The following is a 24,915-nucleotide window of genomic DNA, read 5'->3' on the forward strand; positions in this document are numbered from 1 at the left end:
TGTGTGTGTGTGTGTGTGTGTGTGTGTGTGTGTGTGTGTGTGTGTGTAAGGCCCAGGGGGTTGGGTGTGACAATGGCAGCTCTGGTGCTGGTCCTGACCTCAGGAAGACCTCTACAGATGCACATGACAACTTCTGTATACTTGCACACACAGTCTTTGAGAGTTGTGGTGTTGTAAAAAATTTAACTACAAATCTGGTCATGAATCTCTCTCCCCTCTCACAAAATTTTTCTGCTAAGACTTTCTTTATCTGGTTTGAATGGGAATACTTCTATTGTTTCTCTGCTGAACATTAACTTATGGTTTCAAATGTATCCCTGGTATCACATTATGGAATATTCCTATGTTAATATTTTCTTAGACTGAAAGAGTTCTTTACCCTTAAGCTCGCTGATAGGGTTTATCACACTGTCTGCTTCCTTGGTATTCAAGATGACAATGAAGACAAACGGAGGACCAAGTGACTATGGGAGACTGTCGTGGCACCATTCCCACCCAATGGCCGAGAGGGGGAAGAGCTGACGACACCTCCTAGCACTCACCGCTTAGAATCTGCTGCACGGCTTCATTTCCCATCTGGGCAGCTGTGAAACCCTGGAGGGAGATGATGGCGGGATCAGACCCGTAACTCAGCAGGAGGCGGCACGTCTGCAAGTGGCCGGCCAAGGCCGCTCTGTGCAAAGCTGTCTGACCAAGGGTGTCCAGGGCATTCATCTGGAAAAGCATTCAGATAAAGCATCTCTTATGTTCTCGCCTTTATGTTTTCTTTTCAGAGAGTCTTTTATTAAAAAGAAATAACAAAGGCTCTTTGAAAATCACCACAGAAATAATTTCACAAACAACTACAGTTTTAGTGTCCGGACCAAAGAAAATGGGATCAATTAATCTTTAACCACCTGGAAGCACTTGATACTTCTAGGATTATTGTTCATTATGAGAGAGTCATAATGAACAATCATAAAGCTTTACAAAAGCATTTGGAAAAAAAAGGAAAGTACACCAACTGAACTGAAAATGACTAAATACTCATTAGCTATTTCATGATTCACTCGCTGAAGAACTGTCTAGGAGAGAACTGTTTAGCTGGTTTTGAGCCATTCCCATAAGGACTTCCTCTGTGGAGAGCAGATGCAGATGAGAGGCCTACCTAAACGCTGTCTCAGCCCTTCAGACTTATTCCCAGCAGACGGGACTGCCTTCACAGCAGCCCCCATAAGGTTCATTCCTGCCCCTCAGGCCCAGGCTTGGGGCCTCCTGCTTTCTCCTGCTGCCTTCAGAGATGTGTGGGCTCCGCCAACGTGCAAGGAATGGCCAGCACTACCAACTCAGAGATGAGGACACTTTCCAAAGGGTGTAGAAGCTGGATCTGGAGGTGCACAGGCCTTAGCAGGCACCCCTCTCATTACAGTACGCCTGAGAAGTCATGACTGGAGCTCCGGCTGAAGGATGGCAGGAAGCCTTTCCTGGCATCAAACAGGGTGGGCCCACTCCTGGGCGCTGTCTCTCCTTCAAGGAACACATCCACAATTCCTTCTGTGGGTCTCCATCCTGACATTGTTCTCCTAACTCAAGAAACCCCTAGAGTTCCCTCCTGCCTCCAGGACCAAGCACAACTCTTCTGTTTAGTTTTTAAAGCTCTTCCCATCCTCTCTGGCTTCATCCTATCTTTCTGGCTTCCCTGCCCACACTCTGTGGTCTTCTCAATGCTACACACACACACACACACACACACACACACACACACACACACGCACACACGTACACACGCACACACATGCTCATGCCTCCATCTCTTGTGTCTTTACCTTGGTTATTCGCTGTCCCCCAAGCCTGGAGGACCCTCCTTTTCCTCTTTGAAGACTCAGTTCAAGCAATACTATGTGAAGCCTTTCTGTATGCCCTCCCACTGGCTACAGGGTGCCCAGATTCAAGCACCTTGGGGTACTAGACAAGACCGTGGCTGGACAGCAGGCTAGCCTGGGAGTAAGGACATGGTTCTGCTTTAGCTGCAAATGGCTCTTGGGGTAGAGTCAAAGGGAAGGTGCCTAATCTGTTGGCGAAACACTCTAAGAGGACAGGCTGCAAATGCGTAGCTAACCTGGTAGGTGAAGGCCACACCAGGAGGGCCTCAAACCTACAAAAGCACAGGGTTGGATATTTCACAAACACTGTCCCCCACTCCCCAAGAAAGTGACAAAAGAGCTCAGAGCTTACACAAAACCTCAGCTCCTTTGAAAAAGAATTATCTCCAATGTGGAGCCTGACAAGCCAATGGATTTCTTTCTTTTTTTCTTTTAATGGGCAAAAGTATTTACAGCAGCTCCCTTGTGGTGTCAAAGAACTAGAAACTGAGGCAACCCTCTCAACCAGGGAGCGGCTGAACCAACCACGCAGGCTCCTGCTGTGCTAGGAGAGATAAGGAAGGGGGCATTTCCAGACAAGCCCAAAGTGATGCAGAGGGAACCAGGCAGAAGCAGAAGAAAAAACGACAGCACGACAACAATACTGTAGAGACAAACAACTCCGTAAGACTCAAGAGCGCCGCCCAACTCAGTGACTGACGGGACACGATGCCTAAGGCCCTGAGCAAACTCCTGAGACTTGCGCCCTGTCACAGAGGCGAGACACACCTGCTGTGGGCACAGGCCAGTGCATTTCAACAAATGCCCATTAAATGCCCATTGTGTACTAGGTACTGCGCTCAGCATGGGGGATACAGGGAGAGAAACAAGGCGGTCCCTGCATTCCAGGGGCCTCCAATCTGACTGGAGAGGCCACCACACAAAAAACCCGCTATCCACACAGGTGCACCAAACCTGACACAATGAGATCAGGAGCATCTCGTTCAGACTGTCAAGGCTGTCTGGAAAGTATGTTTGTTATCTGCTGTCCCCCACCCCCCGACCCGCTGATAGGCAGGGTGCCTGGCACACAGTCAGTGCCTAATAAACGCTTACTCCCTGGTACTTTCCTCTATCTCACAAAGCCTCTCCTTAATGGGGAAAAGGCAGACAACTGACTGAGAATGCAGGAAGGGCCTATACAGGCCAGCCTCACCCACTCAGCAGCACCTGCTGGCTGACCTTTCAGCAAAGTGCCCTGCTTCTGGCAGGGCTTGGCATCCCCCTGCCCAGGCTGCGTGCTCTTCCCCCTAGGCTCTAATACAGTCCACGTGGTTTTGCTTTGTCTTTTCAGCCCCGAAGGAACATCTAGGTTCCAGACATAGGCATCCTACATGACCTGAGAGCCTGGAGGCCAAGCCCAGCTGCCTCCTTGTCCAACGAGGTCCCTGGCTCTGCTCAGCCTCCTGAAATTCTCGGTTCTTACACACAGTCCCTTTACTTGTTTCTCAAGAGAAACTTGAGGGCAGTCAGGCCGCTGGGGGTGGCAGGAAGACAAACATCACAGCCTCGGTTCAGGTCCCTGCCTGCCTGCTGGCATGTGTTGGCAAGGACCATCCCCGTGGAGAGAGGACATCCTGAACACACAAAAGACCAGAACGCAGCACAGCTCATGCCTCAGCAGGTCCTACAAAGGGGGAAGACCCCGGCACAGGCCCGGGGAGGACCCCTAGTCTATGAAAGTCACTGTCGAAGCAGTGCCTGCCGGGCAGGCCTTTGCTTGGGGACAGCAGCTCGTGCAGGGATGCATCAGTCACGGGGATGCCCCCACCAGAAGCCTGGAAACAGAAGCGCCCCCGTGTCAATTCTGAACTAGCGCCCACGCGCGGCTGGCGCTCCTCACCTTGGCTCCGTGCTTGTGGAGGACCTCGACGACATCATTGTGAGCTCTTTCTGCCGCTACGTGCAAGGGCGTCATGAAGCTAGAGGGGGAATGGAAGCGGGAAAGTGAGTAAGCAGGGGGGCCTGGCGCTTCCAAGCTGACAGGCCCAGCTTGCAAACAAGTGAACATACTCTTTATTCTTCTCGTTCACATTTGCTCCTTTCCGCAGTAAGAGCTCCGCCACCTGCTTGCGTTTGGGGTGCAAGGACGCCACAGCACAATGCTGGAAGACAAAGAAACAAGCACAAGGGGAGTCAGGGTCAGGGCCCGCACTGCACCGCCAAAGCCTTGGCCACGCTCCAAATGCCACAAAAACGCTCCTGAGATACAAAGGGGGGATCGAGGCGCAGCGAGCCACTGTCCTCGAGCCTGTGACACATGTGTTTTCTCCATTTTATAGATGGAGCAACCACACAGAATGAGGTTAACTCCTGAAAATAAACTATATTAGGCTCCGAAGTTAACAGATGTAGGGCTGGAAGGAACCTTAGAGGCCTTTGATTCCAAACTTTTTGTTTTTCATTATGAGGAAACTGAGGACCAGGGAGGTTGGAGGACTTGGTCAAGGAGATGGGGGTCCAGTGGCAGCAGCCAGACATTGTGATTCCACGTCTACAGGTGATTTCTAGGATTTCGTGCTTTGGTAACATAGCTGGCTAATGTCTAAAAGCCCCACTCAGCTCCCGGAGGAAAGCCCAGCTCAACGGTCCCACCAAGAAGCTTCTGTTGCCCAATTCCACAAGCCTCCTAAGGGGCCGGCTTTTCCACCATCTTTGGGGTGGGTTTCATCAGGAGCCTGCCTATTGGAAGGCTTCTATCAATCAAGCTACGTGGGCCAGTGGCACAAGAAGGTTGACTGGTGCTCTGTATACCCACCACGTCAGCCTTTTTCTCCATGGAGGGGACTGATTCTTAAAGCTATTACACAAGAGCTGCCACAAAGCTTCTGAGGATGGGGTGAGTGAATGGAAAGAAAACCAGCATGACCAGTCGCTGAAACTGAAATGGAACTAATTTACTCAGGTTAGAACAAACAGCCAGATATCTATTGTCTAAGTAATCAAACTGGCTAATTAAGAAATTCACACGGATCCTCTATATGAAGCCTATTCTGCACGTGTAGAAAACACTAGATTATAAAACAAAAAGCTAAAACGAGACTGGCTCCAGACCCAGGGAAAGGCCGACTGCTCCAGATACTACGTTCTTTTAATTCCTGGAAGCAGACCCAACAAAGTCAAACCCACGTGTCTGATACTGAAAAGAAGCGGTGTGGCATGGAACACATGCGTGTGCGTCAGCCTTACGGTCACCTCTGGGAGGGTGCAGGTCTAACATGCATCAAAGGAGCCCAGCAGGCAGAACCTCTCACCAGAGCTGTCTCATGGGACTGCGGCTGCTTGAAATTGATGATCTCCAGGGCCAGCGTCTTCTTGACTTTGGCCAGGTCTGCTTCTCGGGCAGCTTGGAGTAGAGAGTGGCCTTTAAATTCATCTGTTAACAAAACAAAGGTTTACAAAAAGCAAGATTAAAGCAAAGCAAATAAAACTGTTGATCACTACTGAAATTAAATAGGAAACATTTACCCTACCCCCCACTTTCTGTCAGCCAGTGCTGGGGGGTGAGGGGCTCATGGGGACAAAGATGAAACAACCCTGGTTCCTAAAAAGCTTTTACATTCTCAGGGCGAATGCTATGAGGTATGGAGACAAAGGGGATAAGTGATGAGTTTCAATTAAATGGGAATGCTCTCATTTGAGAGGTATGGGGCAATTCTGCAAAACTCATCATTTCAAAAAGAATAAGGGTCCCACAGAATAGAACAGTCATGTAGCAGAAGCAAAAACCATTATATATGTATATGTACATACGTGTGTGTGTACACACACACACACGCACTTTGTAAAATTAGAGAATACATTGAGTACAACCTATTGCTGACCAACCACTGCCTGTGTGGTGTGCCTGGAAAGTAGTCACTGGGCCTGAAGGGTACTTTGTCTGGGTCAGGTTCTAATTCGGAGGAAGTGTGTCTTCAATTTGCCTCTTTAGGATTTGGCACTAGAGGGCACAGAGCCCTGCTGCCAAGGGGACAGAGCCAGGACCTGTGGTTCTAGGTGACCCTGGCCACACCAGCTTCCTTGCTGGATACCTGCCAGCCAAGGCCCCCTGGTAAAGGGTGTAGCCTGGTTCCAAAAGCATCTCAAAGACTTTGCACGTACAGTTCCATATAAACATCAGTAGTTACACACAAAGGGGGGGACTACAAGATGTCAGTCAATCACAAGGCCTGAAGCTTCTCCTTCCCCATGGGAAAAGGGCCCAGGCCTCAGCAGGCAGCTCCGGGCCCTGAAACCCTCCTCCTTCTCACACAGCCACGGCTCTCCTACAGACTTAGCAGCTCTCTCTCCCCTGGACACTGCCTCCCATTCTCATGTGTGGGTCTTGTTTTCTCTTCTACCTTTGTTCACCACCGTGTGCCAGACACCAGGCTCAGGACACAAAGAAGGACAGAGCAGGTCCACAGGCCCATTTGGTAGCTCCAGGGCCTGGTGCCCAAGTGCTTGGCAAACCCTTGGCTGACATGCAAGTGACTATTACTTCAAACTGAAGTGTTCCTTGCTTACTTCAATGCAAATGTTTGTGTGGAGAAAAGATGTCAACGCCAATCCCGGGCTCCTCGATCGAGAAGGGACCTGCAAGGCCATCAGTGCCAAACCTCCCATTTTATAGGTGAGGGACGAGGCACGCCGAGGTGAAATGAGCTGTCTTGGGCCACAGAGCCCTATTACACACCTGAGGCTGGATCTGAGCCCCGCCTCCCCGCCTTCCCATACTGGCTTCCTGGAGGAGGCTCACAACGCTGACCCGACAACGGGGGGGTGGGGGGGAGGGAAGGAGCCAGCCTTCCACTGGTTAAATAAGGGCCATCCCAGGACAAGCGGCAAGGGCAAGCCTGGTGAGGGGAGGTCCTGCGGAGTAGAGGCTGGGGAGGGAGATGAGACTGATGGGCCTGGGCTGACGCTGGGCAGCAGAAAAACACGAGTGAGTGAGTGAGGTACCATGCACCAAGGAGGATGGACAAAGAAGAGGTAGAATGAGGTGCTCTAAACTGCAGAGACTGGTCCAGACTCTGGGGGCAAGGTGGGGGAGTCCACCTGGGGAACTGGCCTTTACTGCGCTGGGACACACAAAAGCTTCCCATGTCGGGCCCTGGAGTTTCTCTGAAGCTCTGTCCTACCTACAGTGGGCTGGAGTGGGCCGGAACTCCTCAAAGAGCCAAAATAGCCCATGGGCCTTTTCACTGCCATAAATCATTTCAAAAAGTGTCCCTGTAATTGACAAAGCCTTCCTCAACATTGTGCTTTTTCTGAAAGAAAAAAAGTCACTATCTAGAAACTAAATCGACCGTGAGATTTGTAACCAATAAAGATCTCACACACAAAAGGCACTTTATACATCTCAGAAGCAAGTATGTCCTGCTGAAATAAGTTTGACAACTAACATTTAATGATAATTCCCTACCATATTAAATATAAATACATCCCACACCTTGTCCAACTGGTGCAGAGGAAGGCTTTGACAAAGCCTAATGCTCATTAAGACTTTTGTTTTTGGAATATAACGAAGGTTATATCTCTAAGACAAAAGCTAGCTTTACATGCAATATGAAAAAAGAACAGAAACCTTCACAACAGAGACAGGAATAAAGCAAGGATGCCGCCTTTTCCCTCTGCTATTTGATAAAGTTCTAGAAATACCAGCAACAATGTAAGAAACAGGGGTGGCTAGGTGGCGCACTGAATAGAGCACCGGCCCTGGAGTCAGAAGGACCTGAGTTGAAATCCGGCCTCAGACACTTAACACAAAAACTAGCCGTGTGACCTTGGGCAAGTCACTTAACCCCAATTGCCCTCCAAAAAGAAAAGTGAAAAAACAAACAAATGAGAAAGTTTGGGGCGGCCAGGTGGCTCAGCGAGTAAGAGCACCGGCTCCAGTGTTGGGATGACCTGGGGATCAAATCCAGGCTCTGATACTTAGCACCACACCCAGAAATAACTGGCCATGTAACCTTGAGCAAGTTACTTAACCCCAATTGCTTTAAAAAAAAAGAAAAAGAAATTAAAAGTATAAAAATAGGCAAAAAGACAAAACTATCCTTCAAAAATTCCAAAGAATCAGTAAGAAAAAACACCCTAATGTAACAACAGCTTCCGTAAAATAGCACGACACAAAATATGCCCTAAAAAATCAGGAGCATCCCAAATAAAATAAAATAAAACAAAATTCTGGAGGGAACAACATAAAGGAGGAGTCCCATCCAAACTAATGAGAAAATTCAAGACACACCCAGGAGTTAAGTGAACGAGGCATATTCGAGGCCTCTGCAAATCCACTTACAAAGTACTGCTTCAAGAATAAAGAATGTCCTACATGGCTGCAAGTCTGGATTTGGTGATCAAAGATGGGTCACGCCAACACAAAAAATAAAATGATGCTACCTTATCAATTTTCAGATTTAACCTTGTAACAATTAAACTACCAAAGAAATACTTTACAAAGCTCACAGGAAGGACCAAAAGGCCTAGAGAAGAGGTACAAGAGGGAATGGCTCCAGTGACTGGAATTAAAATGTTCTGAATTGGTTACAAAGTAGATCAGTGGCACAGGCTGGACAAGGAAGAATCAGAGATAACTGAGTAACTCAGGGCACAATCCTCAAAATATAAATTACCTGGCAAAGATTAGGGTTAAAGCAGGGCTAAGGGATCCTGCTATTCTATGTTCCAGCCTTCTTTGTCAGTGTGGTGAAACTTGGGGACCCAATTCATAACTGACAAAGTGCCACATACTTCAGATGGATGTTCACAAAAACAAAGTTAAACGCAAAAACAAAAATGTAATTTTTTTCCCCACCCAAGGTCATGGGCTCCTGAAAGCTGTCTACAGCCTACCAAGTAAGTACCCCTGGTGTGGGCTGGCATCATCTACCACAGACTACACAGCATGGCAAGGGAAGTCTAATATTGTTGCTAAGTTTGCAACGTTAGACAAGTGGCTGGCATTTAGGACCTCCATGCTCAGTTACGCCAACAGGCCCTTCCAAAATGCCACCACGTAAATCCACTCAATCAGTAGGATATGGATAAAAATCGCTCATTCCACTTATATTCTGCTTCATGAAGGTCAGGCTGAGATGTAAAGAAACAAAAGTAAACAGTCAAGATTAAAAGGGACTTGAATCTCCCTAAAAATCAGCAGCTTGAGCTCCAAAACCTGTGCAAAACTGAGCCTCAAAGGTGTGGACTCCAAACGCTCCCTTTCAGAGGCATTCCCAAGCTCTTCCTGCAGAGGGGTAACAGGCATGGACAAGGGGGGACAGACTGGAGGTGGGGTGAGGTGTGTGAGGCATCCAGCCCCAGCCTGATGGTGACCCCGACGACCGATACGCACATGTCAGCCTCTCCCGCAGCTCAGGCGTGGGAGCCATGTCCACAGCACTCTTGCCATGACAGTTGACCAAGGTGGGGTCCGCTCCATGACTAAGCAATAAAGAACAAACTTCCACGCGGTTTTTGGAGGCTGCCTCGTGTAGAGGGGTGAACTGCCAGAGGTCCATAGCGTTGACACAAGCTCCATGCTGAGAAAAGGGGATAGGCTGCAGGTTAGGGACACACATTCATTTAATGACAACTCTCTGAGTGTGACCACATGGGCAAGCCAAACTGAAAGCTCCGATCGATGCAATGACCCTCCTGACCCTGCCGACAGAGGGCCGGCTCTGGGCTTGGCCAACGTGGGAATGCGTGCTGCTCAGTTCTGCAATGGGGTTTTATTCTTTTCTTTTTTTTTAAATGGAGGGGAAGGGCAAGAGAAGAGGAAAATAGATATTTTGGGGAAAAAAAAGCTACCAAAATGCTTCCACTCCTTTACCCAGAGACCTAAAAAGCACAAAACAACGTGAGGTTATGTTTTAAAATGTACCACTAAAGGTTAGAACTTCAAGATGTCTATCTAGTAAAAATTTCTAGAGAAAATACATGGCATAGTATGTGTAATACATGGTTTTTTAAAGCTTATTCAAGCTCTCAATTAAAACTACGGGGACAAATAAGAAGCAATCCGTTCTACCTCTAACTCTTACCTTTAAAAGCAATTCAGTGACTTCATAATGTCCATACGAACACGCATTATGCAGAGGCACGAGCCCACTGAGGGAAGAAAGCAGGTGATAAGAACAATTAAGAGACCAGAAAGAACAAGCAGGAATCTAAAAAGAGTGCTCAACCACAATCTCATCTCGCCACACCGTGATGCAGTCCATGAAGGCGATGGCATTTCACCAGCTGAGGCCCTGCCAATCCCATTCAAACCTGCTGGTCCAGTGAGGTGCCCTTGGTACCCCAGTGCTCCTCCTCACAGTGCCTGGCACATGGTCAGAGCCTCCTTGCAGCTTGCTTGATGCTGGCCAAATGCCTGCAAGGGAGGGTCTATGACCCCTTGGTGCTGGTGCACGGGCGAGGAGGCAGCGGGGATGGCATGGAGTGAAGATGATGGTCTGAGTCCAGTGAAATAACCTGGAGATGGCACCCGAACAACACAGTGCCCCCCCCCCCCCAGGGAGCCGTGCCCACAGGCTGCAGCGTAGGAGCCCTGGCTTCACATACCCTTTGTCTTTGGCGTGAACATCAGCGCCATGCTGAAGGAGGAGCTGGACTATCCGGACACGGTTGTACCCCGCAGCCAGGTGTAAAGGAGTGGACTGGAAAAGGAAAAACAAACAGGGTCTGTCATATTCACGACTGTCTCTCCCAGTGTCTGCTTGCAGAGACTCAAACAAACAAGAGTGCTGTCAAGCTGGTGAGACACAAGGGTGCTCATCTCCTTTGTGATGGTGTTAGCTGCTGGAGATCGGGAACCTCTTGGCCTTCCCTTCCCCAGCTAACGCCGTGTTTTGTTCATCCTCTGAAACAAATCATCATCCCTCAGCTCCAGAGTGGGTGGCACACCTCCCTACATCGAATTTTACACAATACACAAAGCTGTCTTAAAAGCACAGCATCGTTTTCCTTTTAGAAATGATTTAATATTTCGTTTTTTCCTTCAATTACATGTAAAAACAATTTTTAACATTCTTTTTTTTTTTTGCCTTTTGGAAGGCAACTGGGATTAAGTAACTTACCCAAGGTTACACGGCTAGTGGTTTTTTTTTTTTTCGTGTGCTAAGTGTCTGAGGCCAGAACCAAACTCAGGTCCTCCTGACACTGGGGCTGGCTCTTTACTCACTGTACCACCTAGCCGCCCCTCATTCATTTTTTAAAAAATCTTAAGTTTCAAAGTCTCTCCCTCACTCCCTCTTCAATGAGAAAGCAAGCAATTTGATACAGATTATACATATGCAGTCATGCAAACACATTTCCATGTTGGTCATGTTATGAAAGAAAACAGACCAAAAAACCCCAAGGGAAAAAAAAAGACCGCTTAGACCTTCACTCGGATTCCATCAGTGCTCTGGAGGTGAAAAGCATTTCTAATCATTCGGTCCTTTGGAATCGGCTACAGGTGACTATCACACAATACTGCTGTTACGGTGTATGACGCCTTCTGGTTCTGCTCATTTCACTGTGCGTCTGGTTCGTGTAACTTCCCAGCTTTCTCTAGGAGCATCCTGCTCAGCGGTCCTTACACAACAGTATTCCATCACAATTACATACAACGACTTGTTCAGCCAGTCCCCAACTCATGGACGTTCCTCGATTTCCAATTCTTTGCCACCACTCAAAGGGTGACACATGGTTTCACAGCCCTTGGGGCACAGTTCTTAATTGCTCCATGGAATGGTGCAAAGTGTCTCCATTCTCCCACATCCCTCCAACATCTGCCATTTTTCTCTTCTGTCTTATCAGTCAATCTGACAGGGAGCTCAGAGTTGTTTTAATTTGCATTTGTTTAATCATTAGTGATTTAGAACATTTTTTCATATGACTATAGACAGCTTTGCTTATTTTGCCTGAAAACTGCCCATTCATTTCCTTGGACTGTTTGTCAATTGAGGAACGGCTTTTTCTTTTTTAAATAAATTTGCCTCAGTTCTTTTTCTATATATTTGAGGACTGAGGTCATTATCAGAGAAACTTGCACAGCTTTACTTTCAATAATCTCTGACTGCTATGAAGAACATTTGGGGGCTTCCAGCTATGATACTTTGCATGTTAACTGAATGGAACAAATTTACTTTCCTATTGGAGGGGCCCCCCTACTCCAGCTTGGTCCCTGACAAAGGCTGCATTTTTCTTGCTCTCCAGGAAGTTCCCCATGTGCTATATTGGGTAAGGTCTCTGAAGGGCCCATTCAGGACAAGTTCTAGTGAGAATGGGTGGTACACTGGGAAGACTCTGGACTCAGACGCCCACTGAATCCCAAAGCCTGTGTGTTTCTGGGCATGGCACTTAATCTCCCAGCCTCCGTTTTCTCACCTATTAAATGAGAATATCAGGCTGGGTCCTTGCAAACTCCAGATCTGTGATCTCTGGATTGTTTCATGTCAGGAACAAACCAGCCTACCCCAGCAAGTGCAAAAGAGGAGACGGCAAGGTGGCATAACAGAGCCCTGGGCTTGGAGTCAGGAGGACCTGAATTTGAGCCTAGCCTCAGATACTCCATGCTGTGTGACCCTGGGTCAGTCACTCAACCTCCTCCATGTAAAATGGAGTTAATAACTGCACCGGCTTCCCAGGGCTTTTGAGATATCAAATGAGATATTTGTAAACTACTCTACAAACCTTAAAGCTATATATTTCCTCCTAGCCTTCAATAATCATCCAGTTAGTGAATTAGGTCTCTGAGCATGTTTTCTCCTTACCTAAAAGCCCCTTTACCTTCTGCTGAAATTATATCCATTGTTTAAGTCCCATTTCCTATATCATCTTCTTTGATAACTTTCTCCTATGGTCTCCTCTTAATGACAAAGTACAGCAAAGGTCACTCGGGTCTACAGCCACTCCACCCTCAACATGCCTGGGTGGGAAAAGCAGATGCTAAAGAAAAAAGAGGGAGGGTGGGGGAAGGGGAGGGGACAGAGGACCAGGTGCTGATACTGGGGAGGACGACATCCAGCATTCACCGCTGAGGAGCTGACCGGAAAAGTCTCAACCAATGCGCTATACAGTACAGAAACACCTTATCATTATTCAGTGTTCATGTATTTATAAGTCAACAGATCCAATACACACAAAATAGGAAAAAGGAGTTTCTCTCCAAGCTAATTTCTGCCCACAGTAAAACTGGAATGAGGTTATTAAAGGGTTCACTGCTTAAATTTAACAGGATAATTAAAATAATCAAAATTCTCTTCAATCCTTTTATAAAATCCATCAGAACATTTTTTTTAATTAAAAGCTTCTTTGCATCCACAGCAATCGGTCCACCTTGACTCATTTATTTACACAGAGTTTAATGATTATAATGGCACTTTACAGAAAGAATATTTCTGCTCATTTCTCAAGGCTCTTCCTTCTAGATTTCCCACCTCATATTTTGGTCCTCAATATGAGAACAGTTTTTCTTTTTTTTTTTTAAAGCAATTGGGTTTAAGTAACTTGCTCAAGGTGACTCGGCCAGTAATTTCTGGGTGTGGTGCTAAGTATCTGAGCCCGGATTTGATCCCCAGGTCATCCTGACACTGGAGCCGGTGCTCTTACTCGCTGAGCCACCGCCTGGCCGCCCCTAAGCAATTGGGGTTAAGTGACTTGCTCAAGGTTACACGGCCAGATGTTTCTGGGTAGGTGCTAAGTGTCTGAGCCCAGATTTGATCCCCAGGTCATCCCGACACTGGAGCCGTTGATCTTACTCGCTGTGCTACCTGGCCGCCCCAAGAACAGTTTTTCAAATACATTTTCTTCAAACATCTAAGGTCAAAACATGAAATAACTACAATACTGTATATAACAGTTTATAAAATAGCATTTCCAAGAAAGAATGGGAATCTCCTTTCCATCACTATAGCCTAAGTTTAAAACATAACTCTGAAGAGTTCCTAACTACTAAATAGATAGCATGCGGAGAAAATGAAACTGCTGCAAATCAGGAAATTTCACATTAATTCTCAGGCCCATCAGTAACTTCCAGCTAAATCTTATGATATTGGCTTCATCTAGGACTCAGTGTCCTCAAATGTAAAATAAAGACAATATCACCCATTCTCTTTACCTGCCACACAGAACTGAGAAGATAAAGCTAGACAAAAAGCAAACCCATTCCATATCAACACGGTCTCACCTGCTTTACATCATGTACCCAATGTTAATCCTGCTGATCTCTGCACTGAGTATTTGTTTTGGTCACATCTACTTTCTTAGAGTATAAGCAGCAGTCAGAACCGCTCTCCGTCCTGTGACATGGAGCGCTCTTGTTTTCCGCTCTGAGCCAGCTGAGTTCAAATCCTGGCCTGCTAACTTCCTGGCTGTCTGCTTGGAGGGGGCTGGCCTAAGGGAGCTCTGATCCAAATGCCTCCTCCACTCACTAGCTCAGGAGACAATCGACTGAGTTACACACAGGACATTCCTCAATGCCCAGAACCACGACCGAGCCTGAGTCAGTCGTGTCAATGAAGACACCTTCCACATCACACACAGTCTCAGAGCAAAAGGGATCGAGTCACTGCTAATGTTTTAAGAAAATCAATGATTACAGGACAAAGACATGCAACAAAACATGCATACTCAGCAACTCATCCAAAAAGGAGGCACAGAATCATCTGTCAATGAGTATAATCAATGCACACCTTCATTTTCTGTTTCTTCTTTCACTTAATATGCAGTTTTTTTTTTGTTTTTTGGAGGGGGGAAGGTAGGGCAATTGGGGTTAAGTGACTTGCCCAAGGTCACACGGCTAGTTTTTGTGTTAAGTGTCTGAGGCCAAATTTGAACTCGGGTCCTCCTGACTCCAGGGCTGGTGCTTTATTCACTGCGCCACCTGGCTGCCCCTAATGCGTAGTTTTTAAGTCACACACTGAGAAGTTACTACATTATTTATGGAGAGGAACAGGTCATAAGAAAGTGAAGAGGGAAAAACAGAAGTCAGCTTCTCTAAGTTTTCCGAAAGCGAACCCCCAGGGGGCCTTCCTGTTTCATGCACCCCCCCCCCCCCCGTATTGCTGATCCACAGTCATCCCATGTTTGCCATCCTGGATCCCAACAAGTCCAGTCACACGGCATCACACAGCTCCTAACACTCAGCAGAGAGAGGCATTTCCCAAAGGAGTGCCGGATGCAGGCAGCAGAGCCGGGACGAGACTCTCAGCCTGAGAAATTTTTTCATAAGAGTTCAGGCCTACTGCAGGAGCCCTATCAACAGTTATCTATACAACTGGATCTTATTCATGAATGAAATCCACAGTCACAGTGAAATATGAAATACTCTCTCTGTGGCAAGGCATTGGGTTGGGTCCAAGGAGGCCAAGACAGATGTACAAGATACAAGTTCAAATCCTGCCTCAGATACTAGGTGGCTGTGTGACACCGGGTATGTCCCTTCACCTCTCAACCTCAATTTCCTTACCCGTAAAATGAGGATAATTCTAGCATCCACCTTATAATGATCAAATGAGATCCTATAAGGAAAAACTTTTCAAACCTTAAAGCTCTATCTAAATTTGGGTGCTACTTTTAGTATTATTCTGGTTTGCATTTCCTTTCTTATTTGTGATTTGGAACATTTTCCACATTGTTCATAAGACTTCATTTCATTTGAGAACTGCTTATCTGTCTCCTTTAGCATTGACACTTTTAAAACCCCTTTTTCTCCTTTATCTCCTATCTATTTCTTATCTATTTGTATCACTTACAAATTCTGACTTTTTACCAGAGCAATTTGCTTTGAAGGTCTTTCCCGATAAAACTCTCGTTATTTTTTACTCTTCTTCTGGCTGCTGTAATTTTTTCTGGGAAGAAGTTCTCCCCCTGTATGCCATGAGCACTGCTAATGTCATTGCTTAGTATCACCTCTATCCCTAGTTTGGTGAAGAATTTCCTCCCTGGCCATAGTTGTCAAAGACACCTCCCCTCCTTCCTTCAGCTTCTCATACGGTATAACATGGAAATCCTGAATGGTGGCTCTTTATCCTACTGGATAATGAACCAGCCTCGAAGTCACAAAGACCTTGAAAAAGTTCACCTCTCAGTGCATGGTGCCAATGGCACTTTCTGAGGCTATAAATTGTAGAGAAGGTGTTGACTTGCACTGGTAAATGGAATTCAACCCTATGAGCAATGAAATCATAGCCTCTATCCCTTTCCTATTCTTTAAAATAGTCATCTGTCCACTGAGGTATACTATGGCATGTGGTCTAAGGTGTTGTTCTAATCACAACTTTTCCCCGGCTGTTTTCCCATTCCCCCAACAAGTTTTAAAACATCCCAGATTCCTCAGCACAGAAGGCAGCAGCCCTGCACTTATCAAACAGTATATTGCTACGTTCTACTACTTTTGCTCTTATTTATTTGGCCTGTTCTACTGATCAATTTTCCTTTTTTAAGCAGTACTGACTGCTTTGATGACTATTAGCTTAAAATAGTCTGAGGCCTCGAATAGCTACAGTCTCTTAATTTCTTCTCTGTCCCATTGAGATTCTTAACTTTTTGTTTCTTCAGATAAACTGTTACTATTTTTTCTGTATCTAGAAAATAACCTTCAGATAATGTGATTAGCATACTTTTTAGATTGGAAAGGTCTACCATAAACGACTACTTTACCTCCGATTACTGTTTTCCTTTATTTCTGTAAAAGGTGCTTTATAGTTGCATTTATGTAAGTTGTGAGTAAAACCTCAGATATTCCATACTTTATAATTAATCAATCAACATTTATTAACTTCCGCTATGTGCCAAGTACTGTTCTTAAGCACTAGGGATATAAAAAGAGACAGAAAAACGTCCCCTGCCCTCAAGGACTTTACAATTGGATTGAATCATCACTGGATGAAATTTCTTTTTCTAATTCTTCCTACTGGATTGTTAAAAATATTGAGAAATACTTTTTTATATTCTGATCCTTAAATGAAGTTACTATACTAGCTAATTTTGAGGTTAATCTATGAGATTCTCGAGGTAAACCACTGTAATCTGCAAACAGTAGTAAGGTGCTTTCTTTCCTGCCAAAGTGTAGCCTCTGACATTCTTTTTTTTGCAGCTAGTGCTACAGTGTACAAAAAGAGAACCGCCTTCAATTTACTGAACTCTTACTTTCCCTGCTGATCCTGCTGGAAAGGCCTCGAGTCCTTCCCCATTACAGACAATTCTACTTCTTCCTTTCTAACAGATTTTGTGGACACTGCTGAGGAAAAGGCGCACTTACTCCTATGCTTTTAATTAAGTGCTTTGGACACAAATGCTGAGTTTTGTACAAAGTCTCTTCTGCCTCTTCTGATGAGGTGATTTTATTGTTCTTCTTAATGTGAGCTATTCTAGTCACAGAGTTTTTAATACTGAACCATCATCAGTGCAATGACCTTTTGGACATGTTCCTAGAGCACTGAGTATTTTATTCAAAATTTTAAATCAGAGTCATCAGTATACCGTTTTTTCCCCTTCACTTTATATCTCTCTCCAATTTAAGTACTGATATCATACATGTTTCATGAAAAGAATTTGATAGGATGGCTTTTCCATCAGATTTGTGCAAATATTAAAGTATTCTTTAAAGACTGGATAGAAGTTATTCATAAATCTATCTTGCTATGGGTTTTTTCCTCCCACTGGGAGTTAATTTATGGCCTGCTCAGTTTGTTTTGAGATTGACTTGATTAATTTCTCTATTTCTAGTATTTATCTTTTAAAGTTAGTTAGTTTTGTTGGTATATATTGAGGCAAAATAAATTTTAATACTTTGTTTCCTCTTCATCTATTTTTCAATTTTATCTGGTGATTAAAATTTCCTCATTGCTTAAAAAAATTAGCCAATGGCTTCTCTTATTTTGTTAGTCTTTTCAAAAAATGACCTAAACACTTTTATTTTTAAATCAAAGTATTTTATTTTCAACTTTATCTTACTTTCAAAATTAATTTTGGGGCCTTCTGAATTACTGACTGCTTACACAGCAGAATGCATACATCACTGGTCTTTTTCTTCTCTCCCTTGCTGATGAATGTGTTTAGAAATGTAAATTTTCCTATAAGCGCAGCTTTGTTTGCATCCCATTAAGTCTCAGTAGCTGTCTCACCATTATAACATTCTCTGCTAAAATTATTGGTCTCTGTAATTTGTTCTTTTACCCATGTGTCTTAGAATGATATCACTGAATCTCCATGTAAGTTAGAATCCATTTACACTCACAATTCACATGCGTAGTAGATGAAGGGAATGAGGAACAGATACAGCTCCTCTGGGTTTGAGTCAAGTTTTACAAAGTCCAACCTAATGTTGTGATGAGAAAATGGAGAAATCCAGATCAGATGCCAATACAATTAGGTGCCATGCTGAAAGAGGAGGCCTTAACAAGTCTCCCACAGAGCATCCTTCTGGGATCTGCGCATGGCCCTGCATTGTTTAACAGTGGAGACATGCCCCGTTCCTCAGACTTGAAGATGGTACAAATGTGGCAGGGACAGAAAGCTAACATATGATGAAAGAATCTGGAGGCTAAAGGATCTTGCCAGGTACGGTCAGCGTTCTTAATCTTTGGTGTTTCCCTTTGGCAGTGAGATGAGACCTATAAAGATCTTCACAGAACAATATTTTTGAAGGCATGAAATCAAACACAGAGCATTACAAAGGCAAACAAAAATAACAAAGCAAGTAATCAGAACGTAAAACAAACAGCAACAACACACAAGTTCACAGAACCTCTGGGCTAAAGCATGGAACTGAATCTGACAAGATGAAATTCAAGAGAGAGCAGTGTAAAGTCTTAAACTTCAGTACCAAAACTCACCTTTGCAAGTATAAAATGGGGAAGGCACAGTGCGACAGCAATCGCTCAGAACAAAACTGGGGTTTTTAGACTTGATGAGGCAGGCAAAAAGCTACCAGACTGTGGGCTCCAAAGAAAAAACAGGAATTTCTCCTAGGATTCGGAGGCGAGCTTTGGAGTCCTGTGCTCAGGTCTTGGTGTCACGGTTTAAGACACTGGTAAGGTGACAAGGATTTAGAAGGCGCAATCAGGAAGATGAAGGGCTTCCAGCTCATGTTACCTGAGGAACTGTTAAATGAACTGGAGATGCTTCCTTTGGAGAAACGAAGACTCAGCACCTGAATCTGCTCCATTTTACAGATGAATCCAGTCATTCATGAATGTGATTAGGAGCCGTGCTTTTTTCCTAGATTCTATCTCTTTGCCCTTTCTCTCTTCTTCAACCAGCCCACAGCCTCTGCCTTACCTTTTCTTTTAAATTTTCATCCCCATTTTATAATTCATCCTCGTCAGTTGGTCTATTTGGCTCAAGACGATTCCTCCCCAGGTCTGTGCTCTTCCCTCTCCCTAGCCTCACTACCTGCCACAGTGATTTTAATCTATTTATATATATTTATATTAATCTAATTTATATATATACTACTCTGTGTGTACTGAACTTCCCTTTTGCTGATTCTTGAGATTTCCAATTCCCCTTGAATCTTATCTCATTTTCATGCTAAGTTACATAGAAGTTAATTATCATTTAACTCTGTCATAGTTACATAATGTTCAGTTACCTAATATGCCCCAGTTAGGAGGAAAACTAAGTTAGACCTTCGCCTTCTTCCTCATTCCTTCCCTGAAACATTACTTTCTTCTTCCTTATTCTTAAGTCAAACAAAACAGCAAAAAATCTTATCTAGACCCCAGCTTTCTTTCTTTGGTTCCTCTTCGGCTCTTTAAGTCAGTGAAGTTTTGAAGGAACATTGAATGATTTCTTTCTCTTCATTAAGTAAATACTTAGCACTCTGGTTTCAATATGTTCAAAGAATGTTCACTGTTGAGATTTTTCCTGTGCATTAAGATTGCATTTCAAAGCTTCTACACAAACAGAAATGCTTTAAAGTTTTCATTAAAAATACACTTTCTTCCCTTGCAAAATTGTACTGGGGGGAGGGGAGAGGGAGGGAAGATACATTTCTTTTGGTGTAAACCTTTTTCCATTGCCCTCTGGCATACCACATCCCAAGGCTTCTGTTCCTTCAGCACAGTTGCTGCTAAATCTTGTATGTTCCCGATCGCAACTCCCTAGTCCTTCACATTTCTCTTCCTTTCTGGATTCTTGTAACATTTTGTCTCGACATGAAAATCTGACTTTGCACGAGGACATTTCTCAGTGTGTTTAATTTCAGGCTTGTGTCAGATAGTGAACAATGAATTCTGTTTTCACTTTAACCTCTAAGCCCCATTAGCTGTGGGACATTTAATTTTTTCATGGTTCTTTGGAAGCATGACATCTAGATTTCTATGTTGGTCAGAGGCTGTTGCTTTTTGGAGGTGGGAAGGCTTCCGGTGATTCTCGTATTATCTCGCCTTCTCCTGTTTCCCAGGTCTGGCATTTCTGGTAGTACATATCTCACTTGATTTTCCCTCCCCCAATTTTCCAGCCTTTTGACTTTGGTCTAATACTTCTAGATGTTTCCTTGAATCATTAAGTTCTATTTGCTCAGCTGTATTTTTTAAGGATGTCAAGTACTTGGGGAAGGCTGTTCACCTATTGCTCAAATAAATTCATTCTCATTCCAAGGGCTCTAATTCCAATTTATTCCATTCCAGTGGCTAGAGAGCTGGCCTTGAGCCAGGGAGATAGAACCCAGCAACACTTTGGACACACACTTGCTGTGCAGCCCTGGGTAGGTCACTGAACCACTCAGTGCTAAAACCCTAAGTTACATTACGAAACCTGAACTGGGAGAAGCTGCTTCTCTATGCCAGTGTGTTCACAGGTCCAATTCTTATCTCTTCTTTCAGCTACTCATTTCTTTGGTTCATTCTTGCAGTACCGAGTCATGATTTTTCAAGGTTCTAACTTTTTGCTATTTCAGAGTTATTTTTTCATCTTGGATTGTAGCTTGGGATTCCCTCATTTCTTTATTACAGTAAGTGACCCTCCTCCACTGCTCACGTCTACAATTTGATCTCCTTTGATACTGCTGGCTGGGGGAGCTAGGCTCAAGCTCCACCTATTGTTATGGTCCAAGTGGGACAATGTGAAAGCAGAGCTGTATCTAACACGTGCACTCCCACCCCTGCCACTCTGGGGTCTCTTCGTGGGAGAAGGCTGCCTGGGGCCAGATTCTTCTACAACCCTGCGGTGCTGCTACAGTCACCGCGGAGTTAGGAGGGGAATGCAGTGCTGGTGTCAAGCCTCCCACACACTGCCACAGTCTACAGCTTCCCTTTATCCGCAAAGGGTCTCTGAGATGGGTATCAGCTGTAACAACCTTCCTTCTACAGTCACCAACTAGAAGACTCTGACTTCAAAGCTCAGGGTCAATGGGGTGGCTGGACCACGGCTTCACTGTGAGTCCTGGGGTCTCCCCACAGCCCTGCTGCTGGTGCGTTCCTACTTCTTTGTACATGCACCTATCTGAAGGTCTCTGATGCCCCGAGGAGCCTACTGAAACTGGCTCCGGCTCTAGCCTGAGCTGGGGTCTCCCTGGATCCAGCGGACAATGGCACAGGCCCACTTTCTTTGTCTGGTTACCTGATGAGAGGTCTTGAGCCTTGGGGCAGTCCTTGCTTCAGAGATTGTGTCCATGGGTTACAATCCTTTATGGAAAAGAGGAGCTCCTTGCTGTTTCATCTGAGTAATTCCTTTGGAGCTTCTCTTAATTATACCCCAGGGTAGATTGGCTTGTTTAGAACCCTTCCCTGTGTTATCCTCATTATTGGTTGTACTTTAAAAGAATAGTTTCTTTTGGTTTGGGTTATACTTTAAACGTTCTTAACATTTTCATAATTAATGACTATCCACAATGATAACTGATGAGAATGTCATAGTTCAAAGTTTCCCTCAGGGGCAAATATGAGACAGAAGGTGTGAAGAGGCAAAACTGGCAACTGATTAGCCATATAGAGTGAGGGAGAAAGAACCATCAAGGATACCCCAAAGATGACAGACCTGGAGAAACTGGAAGGACACATGAGATGGGCCAGTGAATATATGAAGACTGAGGGGGAAGGTACAGACAGTTTGTGGGTTACACTGGTTTCCCAGAAATATGAAGGAGCCATACGAAAGTCTACAGACCTGCTTCCAGCTCAGACCCCAGAGCCATAACTCACTGCGGAAAAGGGGCCCATCTTCCTCATCATCATCAGCCATAACTGCTAACCAACTGCCACCAACTGGCAGTGAGGCACCAGAGCCCTGGGAATAGAAGCATTCCGCAGACAACCGGACCCCACGTCCAGCCCAGACCTCACAGTCATCGTCTGGAGAGGCAACATCTGTCATCCTCACCAACATCCACCCAGGGCACACCACACAGTCAAACAGCCAAATATCCTGAGGGGGGAGGCAGGAGGCAGCACATGCCAGGCAAGTCTGACAACCACCTGGGCTCCCCTCTCCCTTCAGAGGCTGGTGGAGATAGCCCAGGAACCTCAGGACCAGCCAGGCTTCCATGCCAGTGCCCTCAGGCCTAATCCTGGGGAGATGGAGCCCTCTGGCTACTGCTCCTGCAAGGCCAGCTGCTACAGACCCAGAAAAGGAAGTTCTTGCCATCAAAGTCCTTGTCAAACAGTTCAACATCCCAAACCAGTAACACTGATGAATGACATGAAATCTGAGGCGTCACCATTTGCTTTGCTGTTCATTGTGCCCCAAAGACCAGGGGTCCTTCCCATCTGACACACCGCTGAAACCTTCCCTCACTACGGTCTCTCCCCTGTTAGAATGTGGGCTTCTCGGGAGTTCGACTGACTTTTCCGTCTGTAACCCCAGCGATGAACACGGGCTTGACACAGTGAGCATTTAACAAATGCTTTATTCATTCATTCAGCCTGCCTGACACAGTGAAAGTGTGCTTAGAAGTTAAGACGTTATGTATAGTACATACATCTATCATTTCTGAGAAAGCCGAAATATTCTATAAATAGAAATGTCAGCAGAAACTCTATTTATGTTGCAATTTAGTCTGTGCGTTGGGTTTCTGAGTTTTGCTGCCCCAGTGTTTCACTACATTATAACTGTACACTCTAAGAAAACACTCTCAAGGCTTTCTATTATGGACCCTGAATCCAAACAACCGTATGTTCTCTAAATCAAGCCAGCAACAGTACCGAAGTTATGTTTCCATTTGAAATTAGCCAATAAAAAAATCCAATTTATAATACTATGCATCAAAGCAAATAATGAGTAAGATTTTAGCTTTTTAGCAGCAAAAACCCTGAATCCAGGCCTTTGGTTGAATCTAGGTTGGGCTTTTTCCTGCCTCCATAACCTCAGGCAAGTTACCGAGGGCCCTTCCAGCCCTTTATTTATGACCCTATCACAAGAGAAGCAGTCGATACAGTCAGAGTGAACAGGTTACAACAATAATTCAGCTGATGGAACTGGAATGAGAAAAGCAAACTTTGTTCTCAGATACTGGCTTAGCTGTTCGGCTGCAGCCGACTCTCTGGGCCCCTATCTGGGGCTTTCTTGGCAAGAGCACTGCAGGTGGTTTGCATGTCCTTCTCCAGCTCATCTGACAGATGAGGAAACTGAGGCCAACAGGGGGAAGTGACTGGCCCAGGGTCACACAGCTATAATAAGTGTCTCAGGTCTTCCTGGCTCCAGGCCCAGCACACTCTCCAATGAACCATGGGCTACCTCCAGTGAGAAACTACAGCTGGCAGTACAGCTGTGGGAAAGATGTGCAGGGAGCTGTTCAGGTTACCAAGAGAGACAGACACAACTGCCCCTCCTCGATGGCGATGGGCTCTCCTCACCGGCTGCCTACTGGGCCGTTCCAACCAGATGTCCTGAAGCCATCTTGAATTCATCATCAATCCCCTCCACACATTGTTGGGCCAATGTGCCCAGGCTGTGGCCACGTCCTGTGACATAGCACACACTGCGACTCACCTAACCAGTCTCTCTGCCGCTCACAAGTCGCCTCTTCCAAGCTATGCTTCGTTTGGCTGCTGAAGTGAAACACCCAGTTCTGACCATGGCATCCCCAAATCAATGAATCCCTGTGGCTCCCCATCACCTCCACCACACACGAGCCCTTCCGACGTGCTTCCAGGCCACTTTTCCAGCACTCTTATCCACGGCTACCAGTCCAACCAGAACACTACAGAGGCTTGTGCATGCTAATGCATCTCTCCTCTCTGCCTTCGCCCTCCCTGCTCATCTTCTCTTTCTGCAAAGATCAGCTCAGTCACCAGCTTCCAAATGCCCTCTGACAGCCTTTCTGCCTCCAACTGCCTTTTACGGACTACCAGTGGACTTCCGAGGGCCACACTGCCTTCCCTGACAGAAGGAGGAGTCCTTCAGGACAAGGACTATTTGTCTGTCTTCCTATCTGCAGTGCGGCTCACAGAAGGCACTTAATAAATGCTGGCTGCTGGCTGCCTGGCAAAGAGTCAGTCAGGAAGCATGCATTCTTGTGCTAAGCACTGAGGATACAAAAAGGACAAGGAGCCTGCTTGCTCTCAAGGAGCTCACTTTCTAATGGGGAAGCAGAAAAGGTGAAGAGCTGTATACAAACAAGGCCAAGCCAGAGATGATCGGTGGAGGGCAGGCACCGGAACCAAGAGGTGATCAGCAAGGGCCCCCCTAAAAGGAAGCCAGGCTGTGAGGAGGGAGACGACTGCAGACAGGGAGGATGAGGGGAGCCCTGAATGACAGCGTGCAGGGAGAAACGGGGTGCAAGAAGACTGAAGGGGAGGGCAGGTGGGCAGGGGCTTTCAATACCCACGGTCAACAAATACATTTTAACTGAGTAAATTGTTTTTGCTAGGGAGAAAATGAATACATATCCACATGCACGACTTAGATAACCGTATTGACAATAAAACCTCCCCATTCCTTCAATTTTGCCAATAAAATTTTCATGAGTCACATGCATTATGAATTTCTCCATCACTTTTCCAAGTCTTCCTACATCTGAGCTAGTCTATTCCTGTGGCAACCTACAGCTAAGCTTTTAAAAAGCACTAACATTTGCCTTTTGTAGCTACAATAATAT

At 45.5% G+C, this 24,915-nt stretch overlaps 1 protein-coding gene across 1 annotated transcript in view; it reads right to left on the bottom strand.

Annotated features, from left to right (window-relative positions):
• The window catches only part of TNKS (tankyrase), a 201,623-nt gene that overhangs the window by 57,020 nt on the left and 119,688 nt on the right, over positions 1–24,915 (bottom strand). Inside the window, exons 6-12 of the mRNA XM_069104958.1 lie at positions 10,452–10,546; positions 9,929–9,995; positions 9,238–9,424; positions 5,156–5,277; positions 3,915–4,006; positions 3,745–3,823; positions 543–714 (exon numbers count right to left, since the gene is read on the bottom strand). Of these exons, the coding sequence (XP_068961059.1) occupies positions 543–714; positions 3,745–3,823; positions 3,915–4,006; positions 5,156–5,277; positions 9,238–9,424; positions 9,929–9,995; positions 10,452–10,546 (814 nt within the window). The remainder of the gene's footprint in view (positions 1–542; positions 715–3,744; positions 3,824–3,914; positions 4,007–5,155; positions 5,278–9,237; positions 9,425–9,928; positions 9,996–10,451; positions 10,547–24,915) is intronic.

This window comes from Petaurus breviceps, unplaced genomic scaffold (genome assembly GCF_028583685.1).
Source record: "Petaurus breviceps papuanus isolate PSGF00001 unplaced genomic scaffold, PetGlider_PUasm1.0 689, whole genome shotgun sequence".
In the NCBI taxonomy this organism is placed as follows: domain Eukaryota; kingdom Metazoa; phylum Chordata; class Mammalia; order Diprotodontia; family Petauridae; genus Petaurus; species Petaurus breviceps.